Raw genomic sequence first — 27,765 nt, 5'->3', positions numbered from 1 at the left:
GGTACTCGGGTACTTGGGCGGAGGCCAGTGCAGGAGGAAGGAGAGGGGCTGGGGCCAGGAGTGCCCGCCAGTGGCTTCTCCTCCCCAGAGCACAGGAGGAAGGCCATCTGCTCAGCAGCAGGAGGCTGTGGCGGAGGTTTGGAGCAGCCCTATGGGAACTGGAGGAGGATGCTGACACAGAACTGTCGGGAACTGCTGAGCCGTGCTGGGGGCTGGGGCCCAGCTGGGGCTGCAGACCAGGGATGGTCTGAAAGGAAGGCAGTCAGCCGGGGCTAAAAGAATCCAATCCCTCTCCTGCCTGGAAACAGGCCTACGCAGAGGCTTGGCCTCTCCTCATCGTGTCAAGGTTCCTAATCTATCTCGTTCCAGCACACAGTAGATGTTCAATAAATTCTCCCTGACTCCCTTCTCACAGGCAATGGAACTGCTCTTGACAACGAGTGCCCTGAATGTCAGAATTTCAGATCCGGAGTAATGTTTCTGCACACTGGGAGTTTTCTGAGAACGAGGGGTTAAATGGGAGCCCCATCAATGGGGCAGAGAGGGGCCCCCAGCCAGCAGGGAAGGCAGCCCAACAGACGGGGGTCCCTCACAAGGTCCCCTGGTGCCCAGCTCGGCCTCTCAGGAGGTCCTGATGGGAAAAAGGTGCTCAATGCTGTAGCTCTGAATTGGGCACCAACATACATTCTTCTGTGGCTGGCAGAGAGTATCCCGAAAGCTGACACTGCAGCCTTCTAGGCAAACCCAAATTTCTTTCCAATGGACTCCTGGAATTTTCTCATCCCAGAGTGGGAATAAAGTCTGGGGCCACTGCTGATAGGTTCCCTGTATCCGTGACTAAATTACACCCTATGTGGCTGACCACCGTCTCCAGTCATTCCTCTGAGCCGCATGCCCTTTCCGGCCAGTTCCCATCCTCATGAGAACATGGCTCTCCCACGGGTTGGGAGACTGCAGCTCTGACATCTGAAGCCGGGGACCCTGGCTGCCTCTTACTCACTGAACACCAATGGATGCAAAGCATTTCTGAGGACCTACTACCTGCCAGGCACAGTGATAAGCACACCACAAACCTGACCTCGCTTGGTCCTCTCGGTGGTCCTGGGAGGCAGGCACTCATCCCACGTACGGAAGACAAAACTCGGCACTTACAGAAGGCAGGGAATTTGACCCAAGTTTCACAGCAAACGGGCAAGACAGATTTGGGCCGCAGATCTGTTTAAGCCCTTGAACTCTCGCCACAGTGTTAACCTTCCTGACTTTTATGGGACACAGTTTTATATACAAAATGGCTAGAGACCTCCTCCCTGCTCAGCATGACAGGGAAGTCTGTACTCCCACAGCCCGTCTGCATAGATCTTGCCTCGAGAGACCCAGGCTCAAGTAACACAGAGCAGAAGGGCCTCGGGGCTCACCTGAGCCTGCTCGGCGTGCAGTGCTGGCCCAGGGCCTTGAAATCCATGTTTTCTACTTCCCCCTCCTTGCCTGGGTGAACCCCTGCCATGATGCCCTCTTTCTTTTTACCACTCAAGGAAACTTGGAACAGGGCCTGTTGATTGTGTCATTCCTCTGTTCTAAAACCTGCCACGTTTTCCCCCAGAACCAGCACCACAATGTCCAAGAGGCCCTCAACACCCTGGCCCATTTCATGATTTTGCGTGCTTCCCTCGCCGGAACTCCTCCAGCAAGTCTGACGACTCTGTTAACGTGCAGTTTTTTCCCGACAAAATCTCGGTGAGCGCTCTGACAGTGCGGACCGTGTTACCCACCTCCAATTCTGTTTCCCGTATTTCGTCCATTCATTTCACAGAAGTGGACTGAGCACCTACCACGTGTCAAGCACTCTTTACGCCTTGGAGACACCGGCGAACAAGGCACGCCGCAGGCCCCGACCTCGTGGTGCTCACAGCACAGTGGGGCACAACGCAGGCCCCGCACAAAATGTCTGCGGGTTGAATGTATGGATCCCCCAGGGGCGTGTAAGCTGGAACATCCCGGAGACCCCTCAATGTGGAGAGGCGTGCCCCACCCAGGGCCAGCCCCATTCCTGAAAGGGGTGCCACCATCGGCTCTACTCACTGATGTGGTCGATGGAGCCGGCGCAGAACTTCCCGTAGAACTTCTTGGCTCCCAGGCCCCGCAGGTCATGGATGGTGAAAGGCCAGAGATGCAGCACATTGTTCCTGGAGAAGGTGTCCCTCTTCTCCACCACCACCACTTTGGCCCCTAGGTAGGCAAGTTCAATGGCAGTGCGCAAACCACACGGTCCTCCCCCAATGATGAGACACTGCAGAGGCAAGAGAGGAGAGAGACATTCAGTGACTTCTAGCATTGTGGACACAAACCCCTAGTCAATCAACCGGCCATGTAATGGTCCACTCAAATCAACCAGCCATGTACGAACCAAGCACCTGCTGGGGCCTGCCATTCATCCACCCATGGTACCTTACCTATGGGCCTAACTAGACACTGTGCCACACCTGGGAGGACGCAGAGGTATGGGGACTTGGGGGAAGGCAGCCGAAGATACACTTGACCCATTCTGAGTCAGACTAACCTGGGCTTAAACCCCAGCTGTGGCATTTGACCTCTTAGCTTCTGCGAATGGGTCTACTACTCTTTCCCCATAGAATTTTCAAAACTAAGACTGCTTTTAAAAAGCTTTTGGTGCATCACTGTGACCTTGGATTAGGAATAGTTTCTTAGGGGCACCTGGGTGGTGCAGTCGTTAAGCGTCTGCTTTCGGCTCAGGGCGTGATCCCGGCGTTCTGGGATCGAGCCCCACGTCAGGCTCCTCTGCTGGGAGCCTGCTTCTTTCTCTCCCACTCCCCCTGCTTGTGTTCCCTCTCTCGCTGGCTGTCTCTATCTCTTCAAATAAATAAAAATAAAATCTTTAAAAAAAAAAAAGGACTGGTTTCTTAGATGTGATACCAAAAGCCCAAGCAACAAAAGAAGAAAGAGATAAATTGGACTTCATTCCTAAAACCTTTTGTGCTTCAAAGGCCACCATAAGAAAGTGAAAAGACAGCCCACAGATGGGAGAAAATAGCTGCAAATCATAAATCTGATAAGGGACTAGCATACAAAATGTGTAAAGAATTTAACAATAAAAAAAGATGACCCAATTAAGGAACAGGCAGATAATCTGAATGGATATTTTTTTCAGAGAAGTTATACAAATGGCCAATAAGCACATGGAAAGTTGCTCAGCTTCATTAGCCATCAAGGAAACGCGAGTCAAAGCCACAACGAGATACCACTTCATACCCACTAGGATGATTTAATCAAAAAGACAGACAAAAATAAGTGTTGGCAAAGATGTGGAGAAACTGGAACCCACATACATTGCTGGCAGGCATGTGAAATGGTACGGATGCTTTGGAAGTTTGGCGGTTCCTCAAAAAAACACAGAGTCTCCATATGAGCCGGCAATTGTATTCCTATGCAAAAGCCTGAGAGAAATGAAAACACACGTCCACACAGAGCCGTGTACATGAATGTTCATGGCAGCGTTATTCATTATAGCCAAAAACCAGAAACGACTGCAGTGTCCATTAATTGATGCACACACAAAATGTGGTCTATCCATACGACGGATTGTTCAACTCTAAAGAGGAATGAAGTACTGAGATATAGAGGAACCTTGAAAACGTCCTGCTAAATGAAGGAAACTAGACACAAAGGGACATAGATGACATGATTCCATTTACATAAAATGTCCAGAATCGGCGAATTCATGGAGACAGAAAGTAAATTAGTGGTTGCCAGGGGAGGGGGAGAGGGGAGTGGGGAAGGACTGCTAATTGGCATGCGGTTTCTTTTTATGGTGATATTTTAGAGTTCAGTAGTTGCAGTTGCACAACTTCGTGAATATATTAAAACCATTGAATTATATACTTTAAAAGGGTGAATGATATGGTCTGTGAATTATATCTCCATAAAATACTCGTATGAGAAGAAAAAGCACGTGTTATGGAGTTTGGTACACACTAGTGTAGACAAGTGCTCTCACTCTTGTCACTGCGACCCAGTCCCTGTCTTCTAGGGACACCCCGTCTAGGGGCAAACTCAGACTTGTGGGATAAGAAACCAGAACTCTTTGTGGTTGGTTCCACTGGGGGCCCCAAAGAGGAAATGCTGACCCGGCCTGAGAAGCTGGGAAAGATTTAACAGAGAAGGTGTTTAACAATGATCACCATCATCACCATCCTCATCCTCACCCTCACCACCATCCTCACCCTCACCACCATCCTCACCATCATCCTCACCCTCACCACCATCCTCATCATCACCACCATCCTCACCATCATCCTCACCCTCACCACCATCCTCACCACCATCCTCACCCTCACCACCATCCTCACCATCATCCTCACCCTCACCACCATCCTCATCACCACCACCATCCTCATCCTCACCCTCACCACCATCCTCACCATCCTCACCCTCACCATCATCACCACCACCATCCTCATCCTCACCCTCACCACCATCCTCACCATCCTCACCCTCACCATCATCACCACCACCATCCTCATCCTCACCCTCACCACCATCCTCACCATCATCCTCACCCTCACCACCATCCTCACCACCATCCTCACCCTCACCACCATCCTCATCATCACCACCATCCTCACCATCATCCTCACCATCACCACCATCCTCACCCTCACCACCATCCTCACCATCATCCTCACCCTTACCATCATCACCACCATCATCCTCACCCTCACCCTCACCACCATCCTCACCATCATCCTCATCCTCACCATCATCCTCACCCTCACCACCATCCTCACCATCATCCTCACCATCACCATCATCACCACCACCATCCTCATCCTCACCCTCACCACCATCCTCACCATCATCCTCACCCTCACCATCATCACCACCACCGTCCTCATCCTCACCCTCACCACCATCCTCACCATCATCCTCACCCTCACCATCATCACCACCACCATCCTCATCCTCACCACCATCCTCACCATCATCCTCACCCTCACCACCATCCTCATCATCACCACCATTCTCACCATCATCCTCACCATCACCACCATCCTCACCACCATCCTCACCCTCACCACCATCCTCATCATCACCACCATCCTCACCATCATCCTCACCATCATCCTCACCCTCACCACCATCCTCACCCTCCCCACCATCCTCACCATCATCCTCACCCTCACCACCATTCTCACCATCATCCTCACCCTCACCATCCTCACCACCATCATCCTCACCCTCACCCTCGCCACCATCCTCACCATCATCCTCATCCTCACCATCACCCTCACCCTCACCACCATCCTCACCACCATCCTCACCCTCACCACCATCCTCACCCTCATCCTCACCCTCACCACCATCCTCACCCTCACCATCATCCTCACCCTCACCATCATCACCACCACCATCCTCATCCTTACCCTCACCACCACCCTCATCCTCACCCTCACCACCATCCTCACCCTCAGCAGAGCCTGCATCTGTTGAACCCTTACTACATGCCAGACACTCAGTTTACATGAGTCATGTGTTTTAGCTCACAAAACATCAGACAGGAAGAAACTATTGTTATCCTCGTTTCACAGATGGGAAAACTGAGGCACAACACAGCTAGGTAATGGGCCCCTGGTTTCCCAGATCCAGAGGGACAGAACCAGGATGCCAACCCAGGTAATCTCACTCCAGAGCCCATCATGCTGTTATTACTTCTGTCCTACTTCTGCCAGGAATAAAAAGAAGAAAGAACGTTTCAGCAGAGGGGACCACCCATTCCAAGACAAAGAAGTTCAAGGTGGATGGAGAGGAGGATACTTTGGGAGGACGGAAAGGAAGGAGAGGAAAGAGATGAGGGTCAGTCTGGAGCCAGATGCTGAAGGTCCTAAACACCAAGTGAAGGAGTATGGCCTTGGTCCCACGGACACTGGGGCCATGGGGAGCAGAGGGGAAAAACCCAGATTCTATACCAGTCCCACACTAGGTCTCAATGGATCCTGCAATGGTGAGCAAGACAAGGGTCCTTCCCCAAGGAAGCTACGCCTATTAGGAGAGAAGGGACAACATGGAATGACCTAACTGGCTGTCCTGGGCAAAGCCCTTCTACTTAAACAAAGTCACCAGTACCATGTAAAGACAGAGGACAACAGCGGTATTCTGGCTGAGAGAGTCAGAGACCCTGTGCCACACCCACCCCACCCCCAGGCAGCCCCTGAAGCACCTTCAAGAGGCCAGAGTCCACCTGGGGCGGAGGGGGTGGGTGTCTAGATCCCTGAGGATACTCTAGTGAGGCGATAGGGAAGACCTGTACCCACACCTCACTGTTCAACATTGCAGAGGCATCTGGGAACTTCCCCTCTGCTCAGGATCAAACCTTATCTTTAAAAAGTGCATTTCCCTTCCCCTAGCAAATATTCCATCATCCAGTTATCACTCCTCTGGGGCCTCTGGGGTCTCCAAGGGAAAGTACAAACAAGCATATCAGAAACTCCCACACCACAATCAGTATGGCTTACTGGCTGGAACCTTCCAGGGAGTTTGTGGAAACCCCATTAGGGGAAATGAAGTCACTGCTGAGATACAGCTCACTCCAGAGATGTCGGGGAGCGGGTATGCAAATCCTTTTGCTTCCCTTCTGGTTGGAGCAGACAGAGGAGAACCACTCCTTATCTCACACCCCAAACAGCCTCTCTGGCTTGACATAGCCAGACCATGACGGGCATTTCAAAGGAAGATTCCAAGCCCTAACACTCTGAGGTTGCCTTTGGGGTTAAGCCTGGATTCACTGCATTTCTTTGCAGTTAGTGCATCTTTTCCTGTTTGCTGAGTCCTGTCACTCCAGGGCCAGGGATGGAAGGGGGGTAGGAGGATGTGGGGGGAAGAAGGGCAGGAAGAGAAGGAGGGGGAGCATCCTGCGTCCTTCTGTCCACCAGGCCTGACCCTGCACTGCTCCCAGAGCAAGGCAGGAGCTCCCTTTCCACCCGTTGTGGGGCTGCTGGGCAGTGTTCATGCCGACAGTAGCCGGTGCACTGTTCCCCACCCTCCCAGATAACCTGAAACTGGCGAAAGCTCAGTTTTCCCACCACTCTGGGCCCCAGCACATACTTCGGGCCTGAAATTTCAGAGACGCCAGTCACACTGTAATCTCAAGTCAAAGCAAATACCTAATCATACAAAGGGAGAAAATTCGGTGCAGACGTTATCAAGACAGGAGAGAAGGCTTGCTGGCAGGGGCCACGCCAGCTCCTCTCAGAACACACTTGTTATGATTAACATGGGAACTCGGAGTTCTGAGCCGAGGCCGAAAGCTGCAGCTGCCAGGGGCCTGGGCAGAGGACAGGAGAGAAGGCGGCCGCCCCAGCATGCCCACAGGTGATGCGCTGCATGTCCAGCCTGGTGCAAACAGACCACAGGTGCAAGGGGTTGTGATAACACACTTAAAAAAAACTCTCCACATTTCCCTCACCCGTCTGGGCTCTCACTGCTGAGGATTCGTTACCAAGGGAAGAAAACTTTTCATTAAAACTCAGCCCCGAGGCCTTCCTTGAGCCCCAAATTACACTCCGTCCACAGATTCTGTCCTTAATGCTACCCCAGAACTCAGCTCTGCGTGTTATAATTACCCACATCTGTTTCCCAGGCCGGCGGGAGTGCTCCTCAAAAGCTGTCCCCCGTGTCCTCCGCATTTCTGTATGCTCAGAGCCCAGTACCTGGCCTGACACACAAGAGGCCTCAATAAACAGTTGACAGATGAATGAACTTCTCACACCCTCCCCGCCTACCCAGTTCTGGTTCCCCGTCAGTCACTGGGATGGTCTGCTCATGTCAGCCAGGGTTTATGTCTGCATTTCCCACCCAGGCGGGGGGCGGGGGAGGGGGGAGCTGGGGTCTGCCAAGGCCACCAGCATCACGGAGGTCAGCAGATCAGTGTGCTCGGGCGACATAAATTTATGACCCAGTGGGGAGTGGGGCAGATCCAACACCAGCAGGAAGTCCACTGTATAGATAAGCTTGGCCGTGCTCAGGCCTCCGCATTCGTGGAGAGACAAACACCACATGGAAAAATCAGCTTTTGTTTATCGAGGGGTGGGAAGAGGGGACGAGGGGACTAGCCCACGGTCAAAGGCCCTCAGCTGGGCAGGCTTGGCCACGCAGGACTCTCGCGCCACTCAGGAGAGCCCCGCAAGCACTCCCCACTTCTTAATGACACGGCGCAGCTTCCAATCCACAAGTGGGTGGGTGTCCTGGGACTGTGCCAAGAATGCGAAAGGTATTCAGTCCCCAGAGGGAAACCCCAAGCCAGGGGTTAGCAGTCTGGAGACTTGATTTCCGCTCCTCAACTCTGCCTCCAGTTTCCTGGGGAGCTGTGTGTGCAGACGTTTCCGGGGGGCGGGGCGCAGAGAGCCAGCACCTGCAGGCAGTGGGCAGACCAGGGCCTGCCATCCGTTAGCTCATTGCACAGGAGGATTCCAGTATGTAAACCATATCGCGCTCAGAAGTTTCTAGGTGCCAGGCGCCATCCCAATCACCATGTATCGAGTCCTGCCCACGGCCCTCTGCGGTCAGCGTCATCATCACCCCGGCTTTGTAAATCAAGCTGAGGACCAGAAGAAATTCAGCGCTTGCTCCAGGTGCCCTTGTTATCCCCAGTTGTGAGCGGAGAAAAAGGGGCAAAAGAGAGTAAGAAATTTGGGTTGGCCCCATGATGAGGAAGTGGTCAAGTCTGGATACAAATAGAAGCCAAGTGGGTCCCAGGCCTGTGCTCCGAACTGCGCGTCTGACGGGACGGTAAAGCAGAGCTCGGGGTGCCGTCGGCATGAAGCGAGGGGACTTTCACTGCTTCCCGGCACGCCCTGGCCTGCAGAACGGAGCTGGGCTGCAGGCTGTGTGCACGGGGCCGCTGCGCAGAGGGCCTAAGCCGGTGTCTAGGCCAAGCCTCTTGTGCTTGGAGGGAGCCAGAGCTCATGTAAGTCCAGGAAGCTACTTCGGCAGGTGGCCGTGGCTGTGAGGGTCTGGCCACGGGCTGTGCATCCCTCCTCCGGCAGCCTCTGGGGCGCGGGCGGCCCTGGCAGCGAGCGAGCTGAGCCCTGTGAGGTCGTGCACAGCGTCATCTCCCTGGTAGCATGCTGAGCTGCAGGCTGGCTCCCCGGCTCTGGCTCCCGGCGTGGCTGGCCACTGGCTCTTGGGATAAGCTGCTCATCTGAGCCAGGCAGGAGGGCCCTGACTGCTAGTGGGTTACCAGGAGTGTAAACAGATCACCTTGGAATCACAGGACGGAGAGTCTTCCGATCGTAGGCGCCACCCACATGCTAGTCCGGGGACTTGCGGCAGGGGCCGGGGCTCACATCCCCACCCCACGGGGCAGCACCAAGTGGAGAGACAAAGCCACTGAAGTTTCGAGCCAGGGAGGAGTCTCTGCTGGCTGGATGGGCAGGCAGGGGCTCTTCCTGGGGCTTTCAAGGGCCACTCTGGGTGGGGAGCGAAATCTCCTTGGACTGGACAGGGCCCTGCCCCGCTCCTGACTCTCCTATATCTGGGTCACACCCAGTTATTCCTGAGTAACAATCACCACCACTTATTGACTTCAGAAATTTACAGAAAGGAAAAGGAAAAAGATATCCTGTTCTCCCTGCCTGCTCTCAAAAACACACAAATCCCTCTGAGAAATATTCCATTCCCCCTGTCCTTCCCTTCCAGCTTGAGCCAGTGCTCCAAGGAGCAACTATACCCAGTGGCCACAGGGGCTGAATTTTCGGGGACAGTTTCACTGGCACACCTTCTGCCCCTCAGCCTTGTGAGTGCACTGGTATTGGATCCCTGGTCTGAACTTCTACGTATGACCCTCAGCACTGTGCTTCCTGCCACCTGGTGCTGTGGGTATATCATGGTACCTCCCCACCTGGGTGTGAGTCCCCTGACGTCAGGGCAGGCGTGTCAGCCCCCGCCCAGCACCCCCCACCCAGCAACAAAGCGCAAGATGTCCCTCCGCAGATGACAACGCGCCCAATCAATCAGGCCAGCTCCGGCCCGTCCCACCTTTGTTGGCGCCTGTACTCCCGTACTGGGCAGAGCAATACAGAGTGGTCATGACAGCAGCGGTAGAAATCAGGCCTGCGCTTACCGCCTGCTTACAATGTGCAGGAGCCCTGGGCCCTTTGTAAGAAATGTACCCCGTTCACTCCCACAGAGACCCCGAGTTAGGCATACTCATCATACGTATCGCTGTCTGACGGCTGAGAAAACCGGACTTTTGGAAGCTTACAGGACTTGTCCAGGGTCACAGAACTAGAGTGGGAGCTAACCCGTGACCCCAGAGTCCATGCTTGAAATCACAAGCTTATATATCCACTCGTCCAGGGTTCGTGGGGGCACTAGGTGGTAGAGGATTGACGTGTCCCCTCCTCCACCATGACCCGTAAGGACCACTGGGCAGCCTGTACGATGATGGAGGATGCAAGAGAGGGCTGGTGTTCCCAAGCCTCAGAGACTGGCTGGCTAGGATGAGGGAAAAAGTACACCAGAAACCACGAGAGCTGGATTGTTTGGAGATGACCTGTGATGACTGCAGAAGCTTGTTGGAGGGACAAACTGGAGACCGGTAAGAAAGGCCCCTCTAGGAGGTGGCCCGTGAGTGAAGGCTCAAGGCCAAGGATATGGAGACAGAAGAAATGGCACACTGAGGTCTGGGCCAGAAAGAGGGAGGGGTTTGGAGGGAGTGGGGGGAGGGCCCTGCTTCCACCCTTGTCCCCTCCCCCAAAGGAACAGAAAGATCCTTCTAAAGTCAAATCATTCACTCCCAGCTCACAACCTCTAGTGTCTTCCCACGGCACACAGAGCTCAAAATCAGACCTTATCGTGGCCTTGGGCCCTATATGACCCTCCCCTCCAATTTCTCCTGTTTTCTGCTCCAACCACACTTCCCTCCCTCTCTGCACTCCAGCCATAATGGCCTAAGTACACACAGGGCCTTTTTCATTTGCTTTGCCCCCTGTCTGGAACATTCTCCACTCCCCAATTATATACATAATATATAAAATAAACATATAAAATAAAACTATGTATTTTCTAATACAAAAAAAGGGGAATCTATTGTAGAAAATATATAGGCTTAGTTTTATTTTCCTTCATATTAACATCCAGCTTTCCAAACAGCATTTTAAATGTTGGTAAATATTTCCAAGTCTACTGATATATTTTTCCATTGTGGGCTGTTTTTTTTCTGTTTGTAATCTAGGAGCTTTACAATATTTTCTTTGCAACATTTTCCCCAAAGGTTTTCAAATATACAGAAAAGTTGAAAGAATTTTAATGAATAACCAAGTACCTACCACCTAGATTCTATAATTACATTTTACTCTCCTTACTTTATCACATATTTATTCGTCTGTCCGTCCCTCTACCCATTCATCAACTTAATCTTATTTTTTGGTGCATTCCAACTAAATTGCAGAATCAGTACATTTCCTCCCAAATACTTGAGGATGAATATCTTTGACTGGAGTTCAAGATTTGTACAAATCCTTTTTGTTTTTTTAAGATAACATTTACATATGATGAAATGTGCGTATCTTAAACATATTCTTTTGAGGTGACAAATTGCACTCTATTTTGCTTCTTGGAGTGTGGGTTTCTTCCGTCGATGGTCTTTCTTCCTGGGAGTTTTTGTCCCCTGGGCTCTGGTGCTGGCATTTTGGTGTTTGCAGTTATCAGCCAGAAGTTTCTAGTCAAGGGGCAGGGTCTGGGGCAGAGCAGCTGGCTGTCTTGGCTCCCTTTTCTCCCTCAGGAAAACAGAAGTCCCAGGCCCTTCCAAGACCCCAAAAAAAGGGGTGTGGAGGAATCTCACATTCCTTGAGGAGGAACAGCGGAAGGAGCCTTCTGAGATGGGCTGAGGCCAGATATATTCAAAGCTAAGAAATCTCAGGCCAGTTATGATCCATATGTGGGGAAAAGTAGAGCTAAGATACACAAACAATCGAACATCCAGAAATAGATCCACTAGTCCGTGTTTATCACTTTCTCTTTTTGCCGAGGCTCTGAGAGCCTGTGAGTTCGGTCAGGTGGGGGTCCCCACAGTACGTGACGATAGCCAGCACTCAGCCCCTCATTCGCAGCCACCTGAACCCAGCGTGGCAGTGCCATAGCTGAAGGTAGTGAGAGGCAGAGCCCGGACTCAAACCCAGGAGGTGCGTCGGAGACCGCGCCCTTGGTCACTGGCCATGGAGACCGCTGCAGGTGACGGGGGCAGGAGGCAGCAGACTGGGAATCCACACAGCCCTCCGTTGTGCCAGTGACTTCTAATTATGGGCGACCTCCTCAAAGGCAGAGGCATCTCCGGCTGGCCTTTGTATCCCAAGCAACTAGACTGGCACAGATTCAGCGCTCAGGGATGATGAGAAAAAAAGAGAGGTGAGCCTAGCTGGCAGGCTCTGGGTGGACCAGCGCCCTTTGGGGGCCAAACTGGTGAGGCGGCTGGGAGAGCAGCAGGCGCCAGCAGGATCCAGTAAGAAAACTACAGCAATGGCAGGACAGCCCTTCCGGCCGGAGCCATGGTAACTTAACCCAGTGAGAAAGGCTGAACACAGGCTGGGCCTCCACCACCCCACGCCTTTCCAGCCCGGAGACCCCCACCATGGCAGCCTGGTGACACACGTTTCCACTCAACAGGTGCCATGACCGGGGGCTGCCTGAGGTCAGGAGAAGCGCGCAAGCCGACCTGCGGCAGATGCTTGAAGTATACGAACTCACCTCCACTGTAATGGTGGCACGGCTTTTCCCAGTTTGCAGGTGAGGAACTGAGCCTCGGGGGACGCTGGCATTGACTGAACCTGAATTCGGTGTCGCACACTGAGCTAAGTGCTTCACATGTGTTAACTCAGGCAAACCTCACAGCAGCCCCAAATTAGGAAACTGAGGCCCAGAATGGTAGAATGGAGTGCCCAAGGCTGCATCCCAGGAAGGAGGAGCTGGCATCCCGAGCCAGGCTTCTGGTTCCAAAACACACACTCAAGTCGCACACGTGCCTAGGATCACACAGCTCACAAAGCCCAGAGCCCAGAGTCCCTGCGTGGTCCTCATGACTTCCCCATCAGGCTCTTTCTTCTTACACTGCCCTCTCTGACACACTTCTCCCAAGGGTTCGGGCCCACTGCCCCTTTCTGGCCCATTTTTTTCTCTCTCATGGGTACTCTGACTCCTCCATTGGGGCCACCTCATCCCATGGCCACACAGGGTGACTGGCCAGGCTGGCCCTATCAGTGGACAGCAGCCTTGGCCCAGGCTGACCTCTACAGAAAGGCCACCGTGGGCCTGGTAATGGATCTTCGTGAGGAAAGGCCAGGCGCTCCTTCCACGTTCACCGACCCTTCTTGCTCTGAGGTCAGCAAAGGAGAGACTATTTACCTGAGCCCAGCAGCTGTTTCTGGGCCGAGGGCCCCTGCCACTCCACAGCCACATCTGGACCAGCAAACCCTCCACCAAGAGCCCCGGGGTATTCCCCAAGGAGGAGACGGCAGGTAAGAATACACTGTAAGAACATACTGTGAAGAATAGGGTGGCTTCCTTCATCCTTTTCCTTTATAGGGTCTCCAGCCTCCTAGGCAGGTACTGGATGACTACAGCTCCGGCTCTGAGCAGGACTTTGTTCAGGCATGCAAACAGATAAACACTCCCTGCCGGGAAACCGGGAAACCGTTCACCTGGCCATGAAGTGAGCGGCCCGGGTTCTGAAGCAGGAAGGCCACTTTCCAGCTGCGTGACTTTCGGCACATCAGCTCATTCCTGTCCAGTTACCTGACGCTCCTTTTCCCGAACCACAGACAAGGAATTAGGGTAGCTCCTACCAACGAGGGTTGTGATGGGAGTGGACTCGAGAACTGTTCATAGAAGCACCTAGCAGAGCATGGAGTAAGCATTCGATAAACGGTAGCAATGACCGACAGCTCGTCGCCTCCCTCCCCTCTTCCTGAGCAGAAGTTCTTTAAGTGAAAGCAGCGTTTCTACCTCTGAGACCTCATGGTCCCGCTCACCCTGGGACATGGATGCTGCAATCTGGCCAGTTTCAAGGCTGGGAGTGTTTCACATTCCTTGGGGCAGTTGCCTTTATCAGGGTTATCTGTAGCATGGCCGATGAGCCCTGCCTGGAGCCTCGGCACCCGGGAGTCTGCCAGGCTGCTGGCCCCTGCACCAGTGAGCTGCCCTGTGCCCCCCGAGCCCATAGGGGTGTGTACGGTCCAAGCTGGAAGGGACTTTAGATCAGGGGTCGGCACACTTCCTCTGTAGAGGACCAGACAGCAAATATTTTAGACTTTTTGCCAACTGCTGGCTTAGATCATCCCATCTGACGCCTCCCTCCACAGTGACCCCTTTACCTTAGGGGATCCAAGGAGGGATTCCTGATAGCCCGGAGTCTTTGTCAACATCCCCTGAATTCTGGTGGGTTTCCCTTACTGCTCCGGCTGCCTAGAAGCCCTGCCCTGGATTCTTGTGCAGAGGTGGCTTCTCACCATTCAGGTCTCAGCTCAAAGATCACAATCCTCAAAGGTATCTTCCACACCCCACCCCCATTTATTCTTATCACCTTTTCTTGTTTTCACAGGGTGCTTGCCACAACCCTCAATCTCCTTTTTATTTGTTAACTAGTTCACTGTCTATCTCTCTCCCTCTGAAATGAAAGCTCCATCAAAGCCAGTAACTTGCCCTGCTCATTCACGCTGTATCCCCAGGGGCCAGAATAGCCCCTGATCCACAAGAGCTGCTTGCCAAGTAAATAAAGGAACCCAACCAAACCATACGTTTACCCCAAATTGGGATGCTTGCAGAGACTGACCAAAATATTGGACGTCAGTATTTATTGAGACACTATCTTGGGGGCTGTGCACATACTATCTCATTAAATGAGACAGAAACTAACTTATGGGGTAGGAACTATTTTATCTCCTTGTCTCTGGTGACATTGACTGCTCAAAAACATTTATCTGCTAAGAGGCAGAGCAAAGTTTCAAACCCAGGTCTGTCCAACTCAGCCCCAAGCTACTAACCACCACTCCTGCTTAATTTTGCTGGGGTTTTATCAATTTAGTGGGTACACAGATTATCTGCGGCTTATTAGAAATGCCCATGGGGCGCCTGGGTGGCTCAGTCGTTAAGCGTCTGCCTTCGGCTCAGGGCGTGATCCTGGCGTTCTGGAATCGAGCCCCACGTCAGGCTCCTCCGCTGGGAGCCTGCTTCTTCCTCTCCTACTCCCCCTGCTTGTGTTCCCTCTCTCGCTGGCTGTCTCTCTGTCAAATAAATAAATAAAATCTTAAAAAATAAAAAAAAAAAGAAATGCTCATTAAGTAGTGATGTGCCTTTGGATTTTTCAAAAATGGAGGGAAGATATTATCTAAGATATGCAAGCTTATTTGTGAAACAATTTGTTTCAAAGCATAGGTTTTGGGGAGAAGGAAAGAAAGGAAACTTGCAAAGAGGCAGGGATTTTCTCATCTCCCACCAGTGCAATAGTTAGGGTCAGGTAGGGGAAACAACTTCCGAAGTCACGAAGCCAGTTAGAGGTGAGAGCAAATCCTGATGTTGCCCAAGGGAAAATCCATTTGGTCACTGTACCTCCATCCATCCGCTACCCAACCCACAGAAGGCTGTATAGGGAAGTCCCAAATCCGGATGTGCCTTGCCAGTTCCCGAAGACACATCCCGGAGTATTTCCAGAGAGGCTCCTCCCCAGTGAAGGGGCTTTACATCGTGCAGAAAACAGCAGAGAAAACACATGCCTTCCGGGCCACTCTCACCAGTGCGAAGGGGTTCTGACTCCACTTGCAGCTGCCACAAAAGAGATGAGCAAACTTGCCCAGAAGCTCTTCAAAGCGGGTTACCTTACACTGTAAAGTGGCTTGTAATTAAAATGTTTTCAAAACTGTGAATAGATCACAGCGTCTAGACACTGGGAGACTCCAACCCTGCACCCTCGTGCCCGCCCATGATTACCACCTGCTAAAGAACACGTTTTCTTTATCAAAGCATCTTCAAGGGCACATTTCTGGAAAGCCTCTCCTCATAGCCGGGCTAGGGGCTGCTGGGGAATTCTTTCTGCCACCAAGAGGAAGGCATGCCTGGGCGTCTAGGTCACCCACCCTCTGCAAGGGGCCAGGCCTGGGCCAGTGGAATGTCTGGGGCACCACCTTCTACGCTGGTAGAGGAAGTCCACATGTGGAAGGCAGGACTTCTGGGATCCAGAGGTGTATTGCGTCCTGGCTGTGACCCCGGAGGGGAAGAATTACCATAAGCCTCCAGGTAGCATGAACTGCTTCCCCTGGGCAAACACAAGGCGGGGGTAGAAGGGGGAGGGATGAGTAGGTAAGGACATGGTTTCAGCTCTGCAGAGCTATTAAAAGGAAAAATAAGGCATTTGGAAAACACTATCCTAGCTCCTGTGGTACCTGCTTCTACCCATGAGCCAAGGAGGAAAGGATATGTATCATTTATTCATTCATGCATTCATTCAAAAACCACTCAACTAACACATTTTTTTCTAGGCATGACATTGAGTGCTGGATAGAGGTGGACACATCGCATGTTCTGCCCACAGGTACTCCCACTTTAGCACAAAGAAAAAAAAAAAAAGAAACAGAACTGAAGTTTCCTGAACAAGATGGAGTTCACCAAGCACACAGTAGAGGGATATGGAAAGAGCAGGGGCAGAATTCTGGAAGGAAGCCCCTCTCAGGCTGGGTGAAGAGGTCCCATTAGCTGGGAATGGAAAGGGTTACACAAGACACACATAACCCATAAAGAGATTTCGTTTCCAAGTTGTTGCGTGTCAGGTACTCATAGAAAAATGTGGAAGGCGTGTAGAAATCCCCACAGTTGATCCACAGAGCCAAGAGAGGAAGAGATTCCAATTTTTAACAGAACAGTAACTTCTATTCAGTGGAAGCCTGCTCTGTGTCAGGTGTGGTATATGTCAATTTCATTTACTAATTAGAAATCTCTAGAGTAGGCATCATTAGGGCTATTTTACAGATGATGAAGCGGAGGCTCTGAAGTGTCAGGTAACCTGCCTGTGGTTGCAGGTATCTGACGATGGCCATTATGCTCTTTCTGCGATGCCCTGGGACCTCTGATCTTGAAGTCATTGCCTGTAAGAGAAGACTACATCACCCAAAGCGAGAGTGTCCAACAGAACAGGGTTTCTCAGCTTTGGCACTCTGGGCATTTGGGGCTGGGTCATTTGCTGTCGTTGGGGGCTATCCTATGGACTCCAGAATGCTTAGCAGCATTCCCTGGCCTCTACCAACCAGATGCTAATTGCAACCCCCTCTCCCCTGAGCATGACAGTAAAAAAATATCTCTATTGCCAAATGTCCCTGGGGGACAAAATCACTACCACTTAAGAACCACTACAACAGAAATATAATGTGTGCCACACATGCTATTTTTAATTTTCTAGTAGTTAAATTTGGGGGGGGGACTGAAAAGAGAGAGAAAATTAATTATAATAAGTGTATTTAATTCAACACATCCCAAATATTATCATTTCAACATGTAATCAATATAAAAAGTATTGATGAGATATTGTACAATTTCTTTTTCATAGTAAGTCATTGAAATGAGGGATGTATTTTGCACAGACAGCACAGCTCAGTTTGGACTTCTGCCACATTTCAAGTGCCCTAGCCATGAGTCTAATGGCGCCCATGCTGGACAGTACAGGTCTAGGGGAAAAAGAGGGAGCTCGCCCACATTTAAGAATGGGTGGAGGCAGAGGAGCAAAAGACAATGGTGAGATGGTCAGAGAGTATAATAGACAAGTTCTGGCGATGTCAGTTGAAGCTCTTCCTTCCCCCTCCAAGAACTGCCTCTCCCTACCAGCAAGCCACTGACCCCATGGGATGGGGTGGGGGAAGCGGAGAGCGAAGAAAGGTATCTGGAAGGTATCTGGTACGGAAGGGTGGAGGGGAAACGGGAGAGAGGGAGCCCGGGGCGGGGGGGGGGGGGGGGGGCTGGGAGGCCCACCCACGCAGACGACACAGAGTTAGGGAGGCTTCCAGGGAGGCAACTCGCAGAATCCAGCAAGTAAGGCAGAGTCAGGGAGTCAAACAGATGCAGACAACTCGTCCGCAATCAGAGAACGCCCAGGGTCACCTCCACCAGCAGCGGCTGACACAGGGCTCATTCCAGCCCAAGTAACCATGGAAACAAAGCCCTCAAAACCACAGAGTCTTAGTCAATCTGGAGCCAGATCCAGAAAACTTGAGGCCCTTGCCTGGGACCACTCAGCAACCATCAACACATCCCTGGGGTAATTCAAATTACCTGGGGGGCTTGCCACTGTCTGGATTGCATTTATCCACCCATCTGGCCACTGCTAGCCCTGACAGGGGCATCACTCTCCCCATTGCACAGATGCAAACGCAGGGACCACACCGCTGGGAAGGGCTGCGGCCATGACACTTCACTAACTATTAAAGAAGAAAACTTAACTGAAGCACATAATTCAAGCTCAGACTTAGAGATGGTCCTCCCTTGAACATGAAACCAATTAACTAATTGATGCTTTGAATAAGGAACAAGAGACAGAAAACCCTTCGCAATTAAAAAGCAAACAGCTCTGTGGACTGAAGAAGGAAGAAGGCATGGGAAAGGCAAGGGGGCAGGAAGAGAACAGAGGAAGACAAACAGAAAGGGACAGGGGAGAGGCAGATCCCACAGGGGAAAAGAGCAGAGAGGGGAGGGTTGGAGCTCACAGTGATGCAAGGACCAGCACTGGGCCTCAGGTGGGAGCAGAAGAGTGCTGTCCACTTCCACTCCACAGAGACTGGGGCACTGCTCTTCAAACTTTTGGGGGAGAAACACAGATCACCACTCAGAGGCCCTCCTTGATGAGAATTAGGATGGTGGTGGACCAGGGGCCCTGTCAGATATCCTTGAGAACCAGGTCTGGAGGGCAGCCTGGGTAGGCAGGTCAGAAGTCCTTGGGGCCTGCGCCTCTCCCGCCTGCCTGCCTCCAGGAAGAGGCACATCCCACCCTCTGAGGAGATAGTTCCAGAAGAGCACCACCCCTTAGCTGATGTCTGGAGTTCCACCAGCTGTGCTGGGTACCCCTGAACTGCCCACACTCTCAGAGCCAACTCAGCCCCTGCTCCCCAGGTTCCCACCAGGCACCTGAACCAGGGAGGGGCACATTCCCTCACACCATCTCCCCTAATAGGAGCTGTCATCCCCACGGTGCAGATGGGTAAAACTGAGGCCCAGAGACTACAGGCCAACCTGTGTGGTTTCCACTATGTAACAGGCAGAATGAAGAGTGTGTGTTATTAATATAATAACCTTAGAAGGTTACAGATGGTGCTTACACATATACACTGAATACATGTGAAAAGGGCTTTATAAATTATAAAGGCTTAGAAATGATCGTTATTAAGTTGACTCTTAATATAGACAGCATATGGTCCTCTCAATAAACTTACGGACCTCTTTGAAAGGGACTAAGCCCTGCCTACAAGAACTCCTTCCAGTCTGTTATTCAACTAAGCCAAAAAAAAAAAAAAAGAAAAGCTCCATATCTAACCTCTGCTTCATCCCTGCGTGGGCAAGGTCTTGTTTGTTTTTCAAAACTCACTTATTAAGCACTGGAGAGCTCTCTGCTGCTTCCCACCGTTCCCAGCAAATTGCAGGCTCCAGTTAATCCTAAGGGATCGTCTCCCCCTGCAGCCAGCTCCAGAGCTTCCGCTCCCCGCTCCCCGAGTGAGGAAGCTCGGAAACCCCAACCCCGTCAGAGCAACACGGCCCACCCCGTAGTCCTCGGACTCTACCACTGAGCACCCACTATGCACCCGGGAGGCACCCGGTACCTGCTGAAGGGCGTGTAGGATGTCAAAGTCTCCGGCCCGATTTTGGAAACAGGATTGCAGGAGAGGGTTGGGGTTCAAGGTGGAGCCATTTAGAGGAAGCATGCCAGGGTATGAGGTGTCACCCCGGCCTCCTCCGGGCCTCCAGAGGGCCAGAGCTTCTCCTTTCTCACACCCTGTAGATGAGCGTGGACATCCTTGCTGCCTCCTCCCTGAGGACAGCTGAGCCACGCAGTGCAGTCAAAGAACACTACCAGCTAGAACTGAACTGAACTAAGAACTGAAGTCCTCCTCTATTTCGGGCCCCTGGTCTCCCCCAGCCTCAGTCTGCTCATCCATGAAACGGTACCAGCCACATCTACCGACATCACAGAGATGCCGAAATGCTCGGATTCCAGCCCCAGCCCACACAGCAGGAGATGGCTCAGAGATGGCCAGACGCTGTCATCTGGACTGGAAGCACGAGGGGCTTCCAACAAGAAAGGATGCAGGCAAGGAAGGTCTTCTGTGTAGGAAAGTGCTCTAGACCTGGTCAAGTGTGGAGTATTCCCCACTGTGCCCTCCAGCACTAAATCATAGTGTTATTCTAACAGCGAACGTTTAGTGGGAGCTCCCTGCTTTCTGTCCAGCATCTAGAGATCATGACCCTAAATACACGTGTGTGTGTTGGATGAAAGCTAATCATTACTCTAAGTCCTTTATAACACCTCATGAAACAGGAGGAATCTTGGGGGGAGACAGGTGAGGATCCCCTCCTTTGGCCACTGACTCTTTTAAATAACTTTCCAGGCCACACAAAACCTTGCTTCCTCCCCTCCTGCTACGTATGTGTAAGGCAGAGACGCAGGAGGGCCAGAGGACTGGAGAGGTTCTGGGCTCCCAGAGGCTGAGCGACCGGGATAACCTCACCAGCCCCGTAGGCTTGACAGAGAAATTAAAAACTACAGGACCCAGTAGGCAGTGGTTACCACTGCGGCTGTTAACCCCCAGACTCAGCTGCACCCAACCCCCTTCTCCTAGAACCTGAAGTGAGGGGTCCCTCAAGTCATTCCTATGAGCTCATTCTTGTGCCAGTAAAAACATGGAAAGACCTAGCGGTGGGCTTGGTCTAATAAAATGTCTAGAATCGATTTGTGAAGCCTCCCAGAAAGCCGAGACAAGTTCGTCACAAAACCCCAATGTCATTTTCTGGGAGAGACGGGCCAGGACACTCGGGAGCTTGGTGTCCCGTGGGCAGACTGTAGACTGGCCCTTTCTCCCCTTTACCTCTCTGGGGCTGGGACTGCAGAGGGGCAGCTGAGCTCCAGCTCTGCAGCCTCAGGGGGCAGCTATGCCCAGTGGTTACAGCCTGCAGGGCGCCCTTCCCTGGGGCACAGACACCACTAGGAGGAAGGTGAACAGGAAACAGCTCCCAGCGCGTGGAGACAGTGGAGGTCTAAAGAGCCCCACTGTTCAGATTTCGTTTGCTCTGACAACCGGTAATCCTAACCAAGGTAATGATCTTACTCTGTGTCAGGCACTATTCTAAGTGCTTTACTGTATGAATTTCTTCAGGTCTTATACTTATCCAATTAGTTGGGTACCATTATCTTCTCTATTTTACAATTGAGGCACAGAGAGGTTAAGTAACACACTGAAAGTCACACAGCCATAACAGTTTCCAGCCAGCATCCCACCAGTGATAGTAAAGATACAAGACACACCACCAATCCCTCTTAGCTCAGCTCAGTCTCAGAAACATTTGCTTCCTTGCACTCAATTCTCTCACAAGCTTGGGAGGAACAGAGGTGGTTAGATTCTGGGCTCTGAGCTGGAGCGGAGGCTCTGTGTTTGGGCTGGAACAGGGAGGAGGACATGCAGAGTATGGACAATGCTCTTCCCCTAGTGTATTCCGAAAGGAGGCCCATCAGGCTGAGACTCTGGCAGTCTTTCTAACAAGTAGTGCGATGTTCAGCCGGGCACACCAGACATTTTCACCTACTCTGCAAATTGAGTTGGAGCCGAATATGGTTCCAAGGCCCAGGACAGTTAAACAACAGAAAATAAAACCACAACACATGTCATCTGATCTCAGCGACCACAAAGCCTTTTTTGATTCAGTGCTTAATTAAGAAAAACAAAAAAGGAGGATATGGAGTCATGATGGCATCTAGCCACATTTCCCCCCATACTCCTAACTTCCTGTATAATGAAGCATTCTGTCGCTTTAGCACCTTATCACCAAGATAACAATAGGCTACGTTTTTCCACCTAAGAACAGTTGGCCTGAAACAACAGAAGGAGAAATGGCGCGAGCGGCCGAGGGCCTGCAGAGCCACCGAGGACACCGATTAATGGGTTTCCCAGGCCTGCTATCAGCTGGTCCAGACACTAAGTGTAGGCACTGTTCTTAGAACATGCTACGCCAAAGGCCCTATCGCAGGCCCGCCAGGGAGATCAGCCTACGCATTCCCAACCTGTGAGTCAGCCTGGAGGTGAGCCAGGGAAAGCCAAGGTGGACAGAGGAAGGGCCAGGAAAGGTCTGAGAGCCTGTGGTTCTCACTGCTGCTCCGGGAAAGAAGCCTGCCATTCCCACAGGGCATTAAGACACTCGCTCTGACTTGAACAATGGACCACCTGGTCTGGTCTTAATTAAAAGAAAGACACAGAGTTACACCACATTTCAAAGAGGTCTTAAAGAGGCCATCTGCTAGAACCTTGAAGAGGAAACAGAACAGAGTAGTGGGGGAGAGAGGAATTTACGCTTTTGAGGACTTCCTCTGGGCTAGCAATGATGCTTTATGTGGTGCTAAAGCTGGTAAGGTATGCTTTAACATTGCTCTTTTAGAGACGAGAAAGCTGGGACTCAAGCTACTCAAGTGACTGACTAAGGCTCACACGCTAGTAAGTGAAGAAGCTGAGACTTGACCCGGGTTGCACCCAGGCTCTTCCCAGCATGCTCGACTGCTGTGCATGGGCAGACCCCACACAGCTTCTGAGCCCTCATTCCTAGCTCTGTTTCATCAAACTAGGGGTCCTCTATATGTCATGGGTTACTCTGGCAACCCGGTGAAGCCCATAAACACCTTCTTAGAATAACATCTTGAAATGCACAAAACAGAATGTTAACACATTGAACATATCTAACATATTAAATAATAAGATCTAGCCACAGGCCTAATACCCTATGATTTCCAAATAATAATGAGTGTAAGCAAGAGTCTGAGCAACCCATAACAAGCAAGAGGACAAATGGAAACATCTGTGATTTCTATTGTTGATAAAGCCACAGGCACTCCTAATGCAGGTTTGCTGCCTACATTCATGACTGGGGACAATGCTACATTTCAGTTAGGGGTGAGTGAAAATAAAAATTTTGCACTATCCAAGTTCCCAAACTCCTGAAAATTAATTAACCAAACCTCACAACATAACAGGTGGCAAATAAACACACAAAAAGATACTTGCCAACACATGTCATTAAGGAAATGCAAATTAAATGCAAATTAGAACAATAATGAGATACCAGTACATGGCTATTAGAGGGCCAAAATCCAGAACACGGACAGACCAAGTGCTGATGAGGACGGAGACCAGGAACCCGCATCCATTGCTGGTGGAAATGCAAATGGGTGCAGCCACTTCAGAAGACAGTCAGACAGTCTCTTACAAAACTAAACATACTCTGACCATATGACCAAGGAGCAGTCGGGCTCCTTGGTGTTTGCCCAAGGAAGCTGAAAACTTATGTCCATACAAAGACCCACACAAGGATGTTTACAGCAGCGTTATTCATCATTGCTAAAACTTGGAAGCAACCAAAATGTCCATTCAGTAGGTGAGTAGATAAATTGTGCTACATTCAGACGATGGAATAGCATTCAGCCCCAGAAAGAAATGAGCTATGAAGCCAGGAAAGGCCAGGAGGAAACTTAAATGCATATCCCTGGGTGAAAGCAGCTGATCAGAAAAGGCTACATACTGTATGTTCCAACTACGTGACATTTTAGAAAAGAATGTCAAAAAACTGTGAGGACAATAAAAAAGACCATGGTTGCCAGTGGCAGGGAAGGTGGGAAGAGGGACGAACAGGCAGAGCACAGAGGACTTTTAGGACGTGAAAATATTCTGCATGATATCATAATGACGGATACATGACATCTCCGTTTAAACCCATAGAATGAACACCACCAAGAATGAACCCGAAGATAAATGTGGACTTTGGGTGATGAGGATGCGTCAGTGTGGGCTCAGCAGTTGTGATAAATCTACCACTCTCGTGGGGGGTGAGGATAATGGGGAGGCTGTGCATGGGTGAGGCAGGGGGTATGTGGGAAATCTCTGTACAGTCCCTTTAATTTTGCTGTGAACCTAAAACTGCTCCGAGGAAAAAAAATTTTTTAAAGGCCCAAACCCAAACCCAAACCACCACAGAGCAGAGCAGTACTGTGAGGAATCCCCAGCATGGGGGACACCTGTAAACCTTTGCCTCAAACCTGTAGGGCAAAATAATAAGTCTGCATTTACTGAATGCTCACAAAATTGCGGGCTTTCATCTAAGCGGCTACATTTCCTACTTACAACAACTCCTTGAAGGGGGTAATATTACCTTCATTTTACGGATCAAAAAATTTGAATATCGAAGTTGAACCTTAAAACAAGTTAGATCCACCTACTGCACGTTTGAGTTACTGGATCAATGTCATCAGAGAGACTGCAAAGCAAGCTGTTGAAAACCCTTTTACTTACAACGCCGTATTTTTAAATTTGTGCAAATAAAACAAAATAAATTAGATGCTAAAGCTGATATAAGGCTGCAAGTGCCATCTTTTTTTTTTCAAGATTTTATTTATTTATTTGACAGAGAGAGAGACACAGACAGCGAGAGAGGGAACACAGCAGGGGGAGTGGGAGAGGAAGAAGCAGGCTTCCTGCCGAGCAGGGAGCCCGATGCGGGGCTCGATCCCAGGACCCTGGGATCATGACCTGAGCCGAAGGCAGACGCTTAATGGCTGAGCCACCCAGGCGCCCCCAAATTCCATCTTTAACCCCAAATTTCAAACTACTACATCCGTCAAAAGAGCTTCATGGTGCCAGAACGTGAACTGAGAGTATCTAATAAGCAAACACTCAAATGTGAAATTCTAAAACTATGACTAGGAAGTACAAATTCATGGTATCCACCGTAAATATTTTTGAAAGGATTTCTTTTTTTTAAGATATTGACTGACTGATTGACTGACTGGGAGTGCCAGCAGGGGAAGGGCAGAGGGGGAGAGAGAATCTTAAGCAGACTCCACACTGACCATAGAGCCCCATGCGGGGCTCGATCCCATGTCCCCGAGATAGTGACCTGAGCCAGAAATCAAGAGCCTGATGTTCAATCGACTGAGACACCCAGGCGCCCCCAGACAGGATTTCTTTTGAAAATAAAGGTAGGAATGATGTCTGAGAACCACCCCCCACCCCCGCCCTAACTTTGACGTTCAATACTAAGTGAAGAAATAGTGTGGTTGGAGGTACAATGGATTTCGTATTTCTGACACTGTCAGTGCCTACAGTGAGGTCCTCACACAAAGGTCAGTTCACTGGGCACTGTAGTCTGCAACCCCTAGTTCTGAACATTCTTTCATTCTTCCATTTATCCCATGAAATTCTAGGCAAGCCCTTTAATTCGGTTCAGTCTCAGTTTCCCCATCTATAAGGTTGGAATGACAACACCAGCCCTTATTACCTCACAGAGTTAGTAGGAGAATCAAGTCAGATGCTAGGTGCAGAAGTGCTTCTTGAGCAGAAACACTTAATCCCATTGTGACGCATCACTAAACTCTAATAAAGGGTAAGTCGTTCTGGAGGATCTGGAGCGCCCGGTAAGTCTGAGCTGGGTGGAGAGGGGGGAAATACAAGAGACTCCTGCAGCACTAGCAGGGACCATAAATCCACGCTGCCCACACCTGTCGCTGACCTCAGCAGCAGCAGCAGCAGAAAGGCCAACGATGGGCTCTTTATGACAACTCTTCCTGCCAGGAAGGCACGAAAACACTGGGAGAATTTGGACCTGGTGACAGTCAGGTTTACAATTCCTTGCAAGGGAGCATAATCTGCATTCTCCCCTCCCCCAGTGACCAGGGCTCGTGGACTTCACCTAGGCGCCTCTCTAGGGAGGAGAGTTTCAAGGAGATGATGACCCGCCACGTCCCATGTCTGAAAGTCACGGAGTAGGCAAGGATACAACAGCTGTCATGGTCTGGCTAACTCCGAGGCCCCCAGGGACCCTGAAAATGATCATCTTTATTAGCATGGTGGGAAGGAAGCTGGAACGGGAGGGAGGTGAAGCCACGGGAGCAAGGAGTACAGAGATCATCTTCCCCAAGAATTTGGTTGAGAAGAGAGAAAGAAACAGATCTGATGACATCAGTTTCATGAGAAGGGGCAGCTGCTTAAAGGGAGGGGGCAGCATCGGATGGAGGGAGATGAAGGAAGGGAGGGAGTTAGACAACAGGCTAGGCTTTGTTTCAACAAAGGCAGTACCAGGCCGCTCAGCACGGAGTTATCCTATGTCTGTCCCCAGACCGTCCACTCTGCTACCTTCCCCCCCAGGGCAAGTTCAAGGCGGCTCTCCCAGGGTGGGGTCAGCCCACTGTCAGGGCAGCGAGACACTGCCCCAGGATGGGCAAGCAGAGGAAGGCAGGGAGAGGCAAGGCTGATGGTGGGCAGGCAAGGGACGAGCCGGCCAAGGATGGGAACCAGGGGCAGGTGCGGAGAGGGCGGCCTGGCGAGAGGAGCAGCAGCTCTGAGTGGGGTTGGAGAGGAGCCTTTTAGGTGAGTTGAGGTGGAGCAGTTCTGGGTGGTGGCAAACTGCTAGGCGTGGCCCTGGGAATGGGCGGCTGAGGGGGAGGGGGTGGGTGGCAGCTGCTGGAACCGCAAAGGCGGAGGGCCTCTGAGGACAGGGTCCAGGGGGGTGGGCATCGGACATGTGGGAATGCTGGCTAGAGCAGGATGGGGAAGGGGTGGGGAGCAAGGAGCACTGTGCGGCTAGGATGGGGTACGTGGGAAGGGAGTTCTGGAACACCAGGCTGGTGAGGTAGGGGTGGGCGGATCAGTCAGGGCACCAGGCCAAGCTGGGGGCGGGACCGTACGACAGGCGCCAGGGAGCCACAGATTTGAGCAAAGAGCCGCAGTCAGATCTGTGCTTCGGAAAGATGGCCCCACTGGGGTGTGTAGCTGGGCTGGAGAGGGAGAAAGGCAAGAGGGAGTCGAGAGACTGGCGATTGTGACCACCTAGGTAGAAGGTCACTGCTGCCACCAAAGTGGGGGAGATGGGAATGCAGGACAAGGGATGGGCATGAATGAATGGCCAAGGAAGGGGAAGTGAAGAAACAGGGGAGGAGAAGCAGGTATCCAAAAGAAGTTGGTGAATGTGGTTTAAAGGTGCCCAAGGGGCATCCTAAAGAAACCACAGGTACACAAGTGGGGTCACGGGGCTCAAAAAGGTAGCGACTGTGGAGAGTCATCTCTCATCATATCATGGGGAGTGACAGCTGAGTGTAGGGAAGGTCCCCCCTGAGAAAGCACCCCCAGTAGAAGCCAAAGGAGTCAGATACAAGCCCCTGGAGGACTCCTCGTATGTCCTATGGAAAAGGAGAAAGAGCATGAAGATGACTTTCAAAAATGAATCAAGAAAGTTGTGTCACAAATGCAACGACAGTTTCAAAAGGGAGGAAACTAACCGCTACCAGGTACTTTAAGTGCTTTAGGTGTATTTCGCATATAACCTTCACCTCAGCCCTGTGAGGTGATAGCTCTTAGTATTCCCACTTCGCAGATGAAGAAACAGAGGCAACATCACGATACTTAGTAAGCAAAGAGAGTTCTCCGAATAAAGGCAAACACTGTTACAACAGCTACATGGAAGGCCCTTCAATGATCTGCC

At 51.2% G+C, this 27,765-nt stretch overlaps 1 protein-coding gene across 18 annotated transcripts in view; it reads right to left on the bottom strand.

The window, feature by feature from the left end:
- LOC113246261 (F-actin-monooxygenase MICAL2) overlaps nucleotides 1–27,765 on the bottom strand; it is a 137,707-nt gene that overhangs the window by 52,027 nt on the left and 57,915 nt on the right. For all 18 annotated transcript variants that reach the window (XM_026486796.4, XM_048214022.2, XM_057317062.1 and 15 more), the window contains one exon: nucleotides 2,080–2,287. In XM_026486796.4, the coding sequence (XP_026342581.1) occupies nucleotides 2,080–2,287 (208 nt within the window). The remainder of the gene's footprint in view (nucleotides 1–2,079; nucleotides 2,288–27,765) is intronic.

The sequence above is a fragment of the Ursus arctos genome, unplaced genomic scaffold, assembly GCF_023065955.2.
Source record: "Ursus arctos isolate Adak ecotype North America unplaced genomic scaffold, UrsArc2.0 scaffold_23, whole genome shotgun sequence".
Classification (NCBI taxonomy): domain Eukaryota; kingdom Metazoa; phylum Chordata; class Mammalia; order Carnivora; family Ursidae; genus Ursus; species Ursus arctos.
The sequence above is the reverse complement of the archived record's forward strand: the minus strand, read 5'-3'. Positions and strand labels throughout refer to the sequence as shown.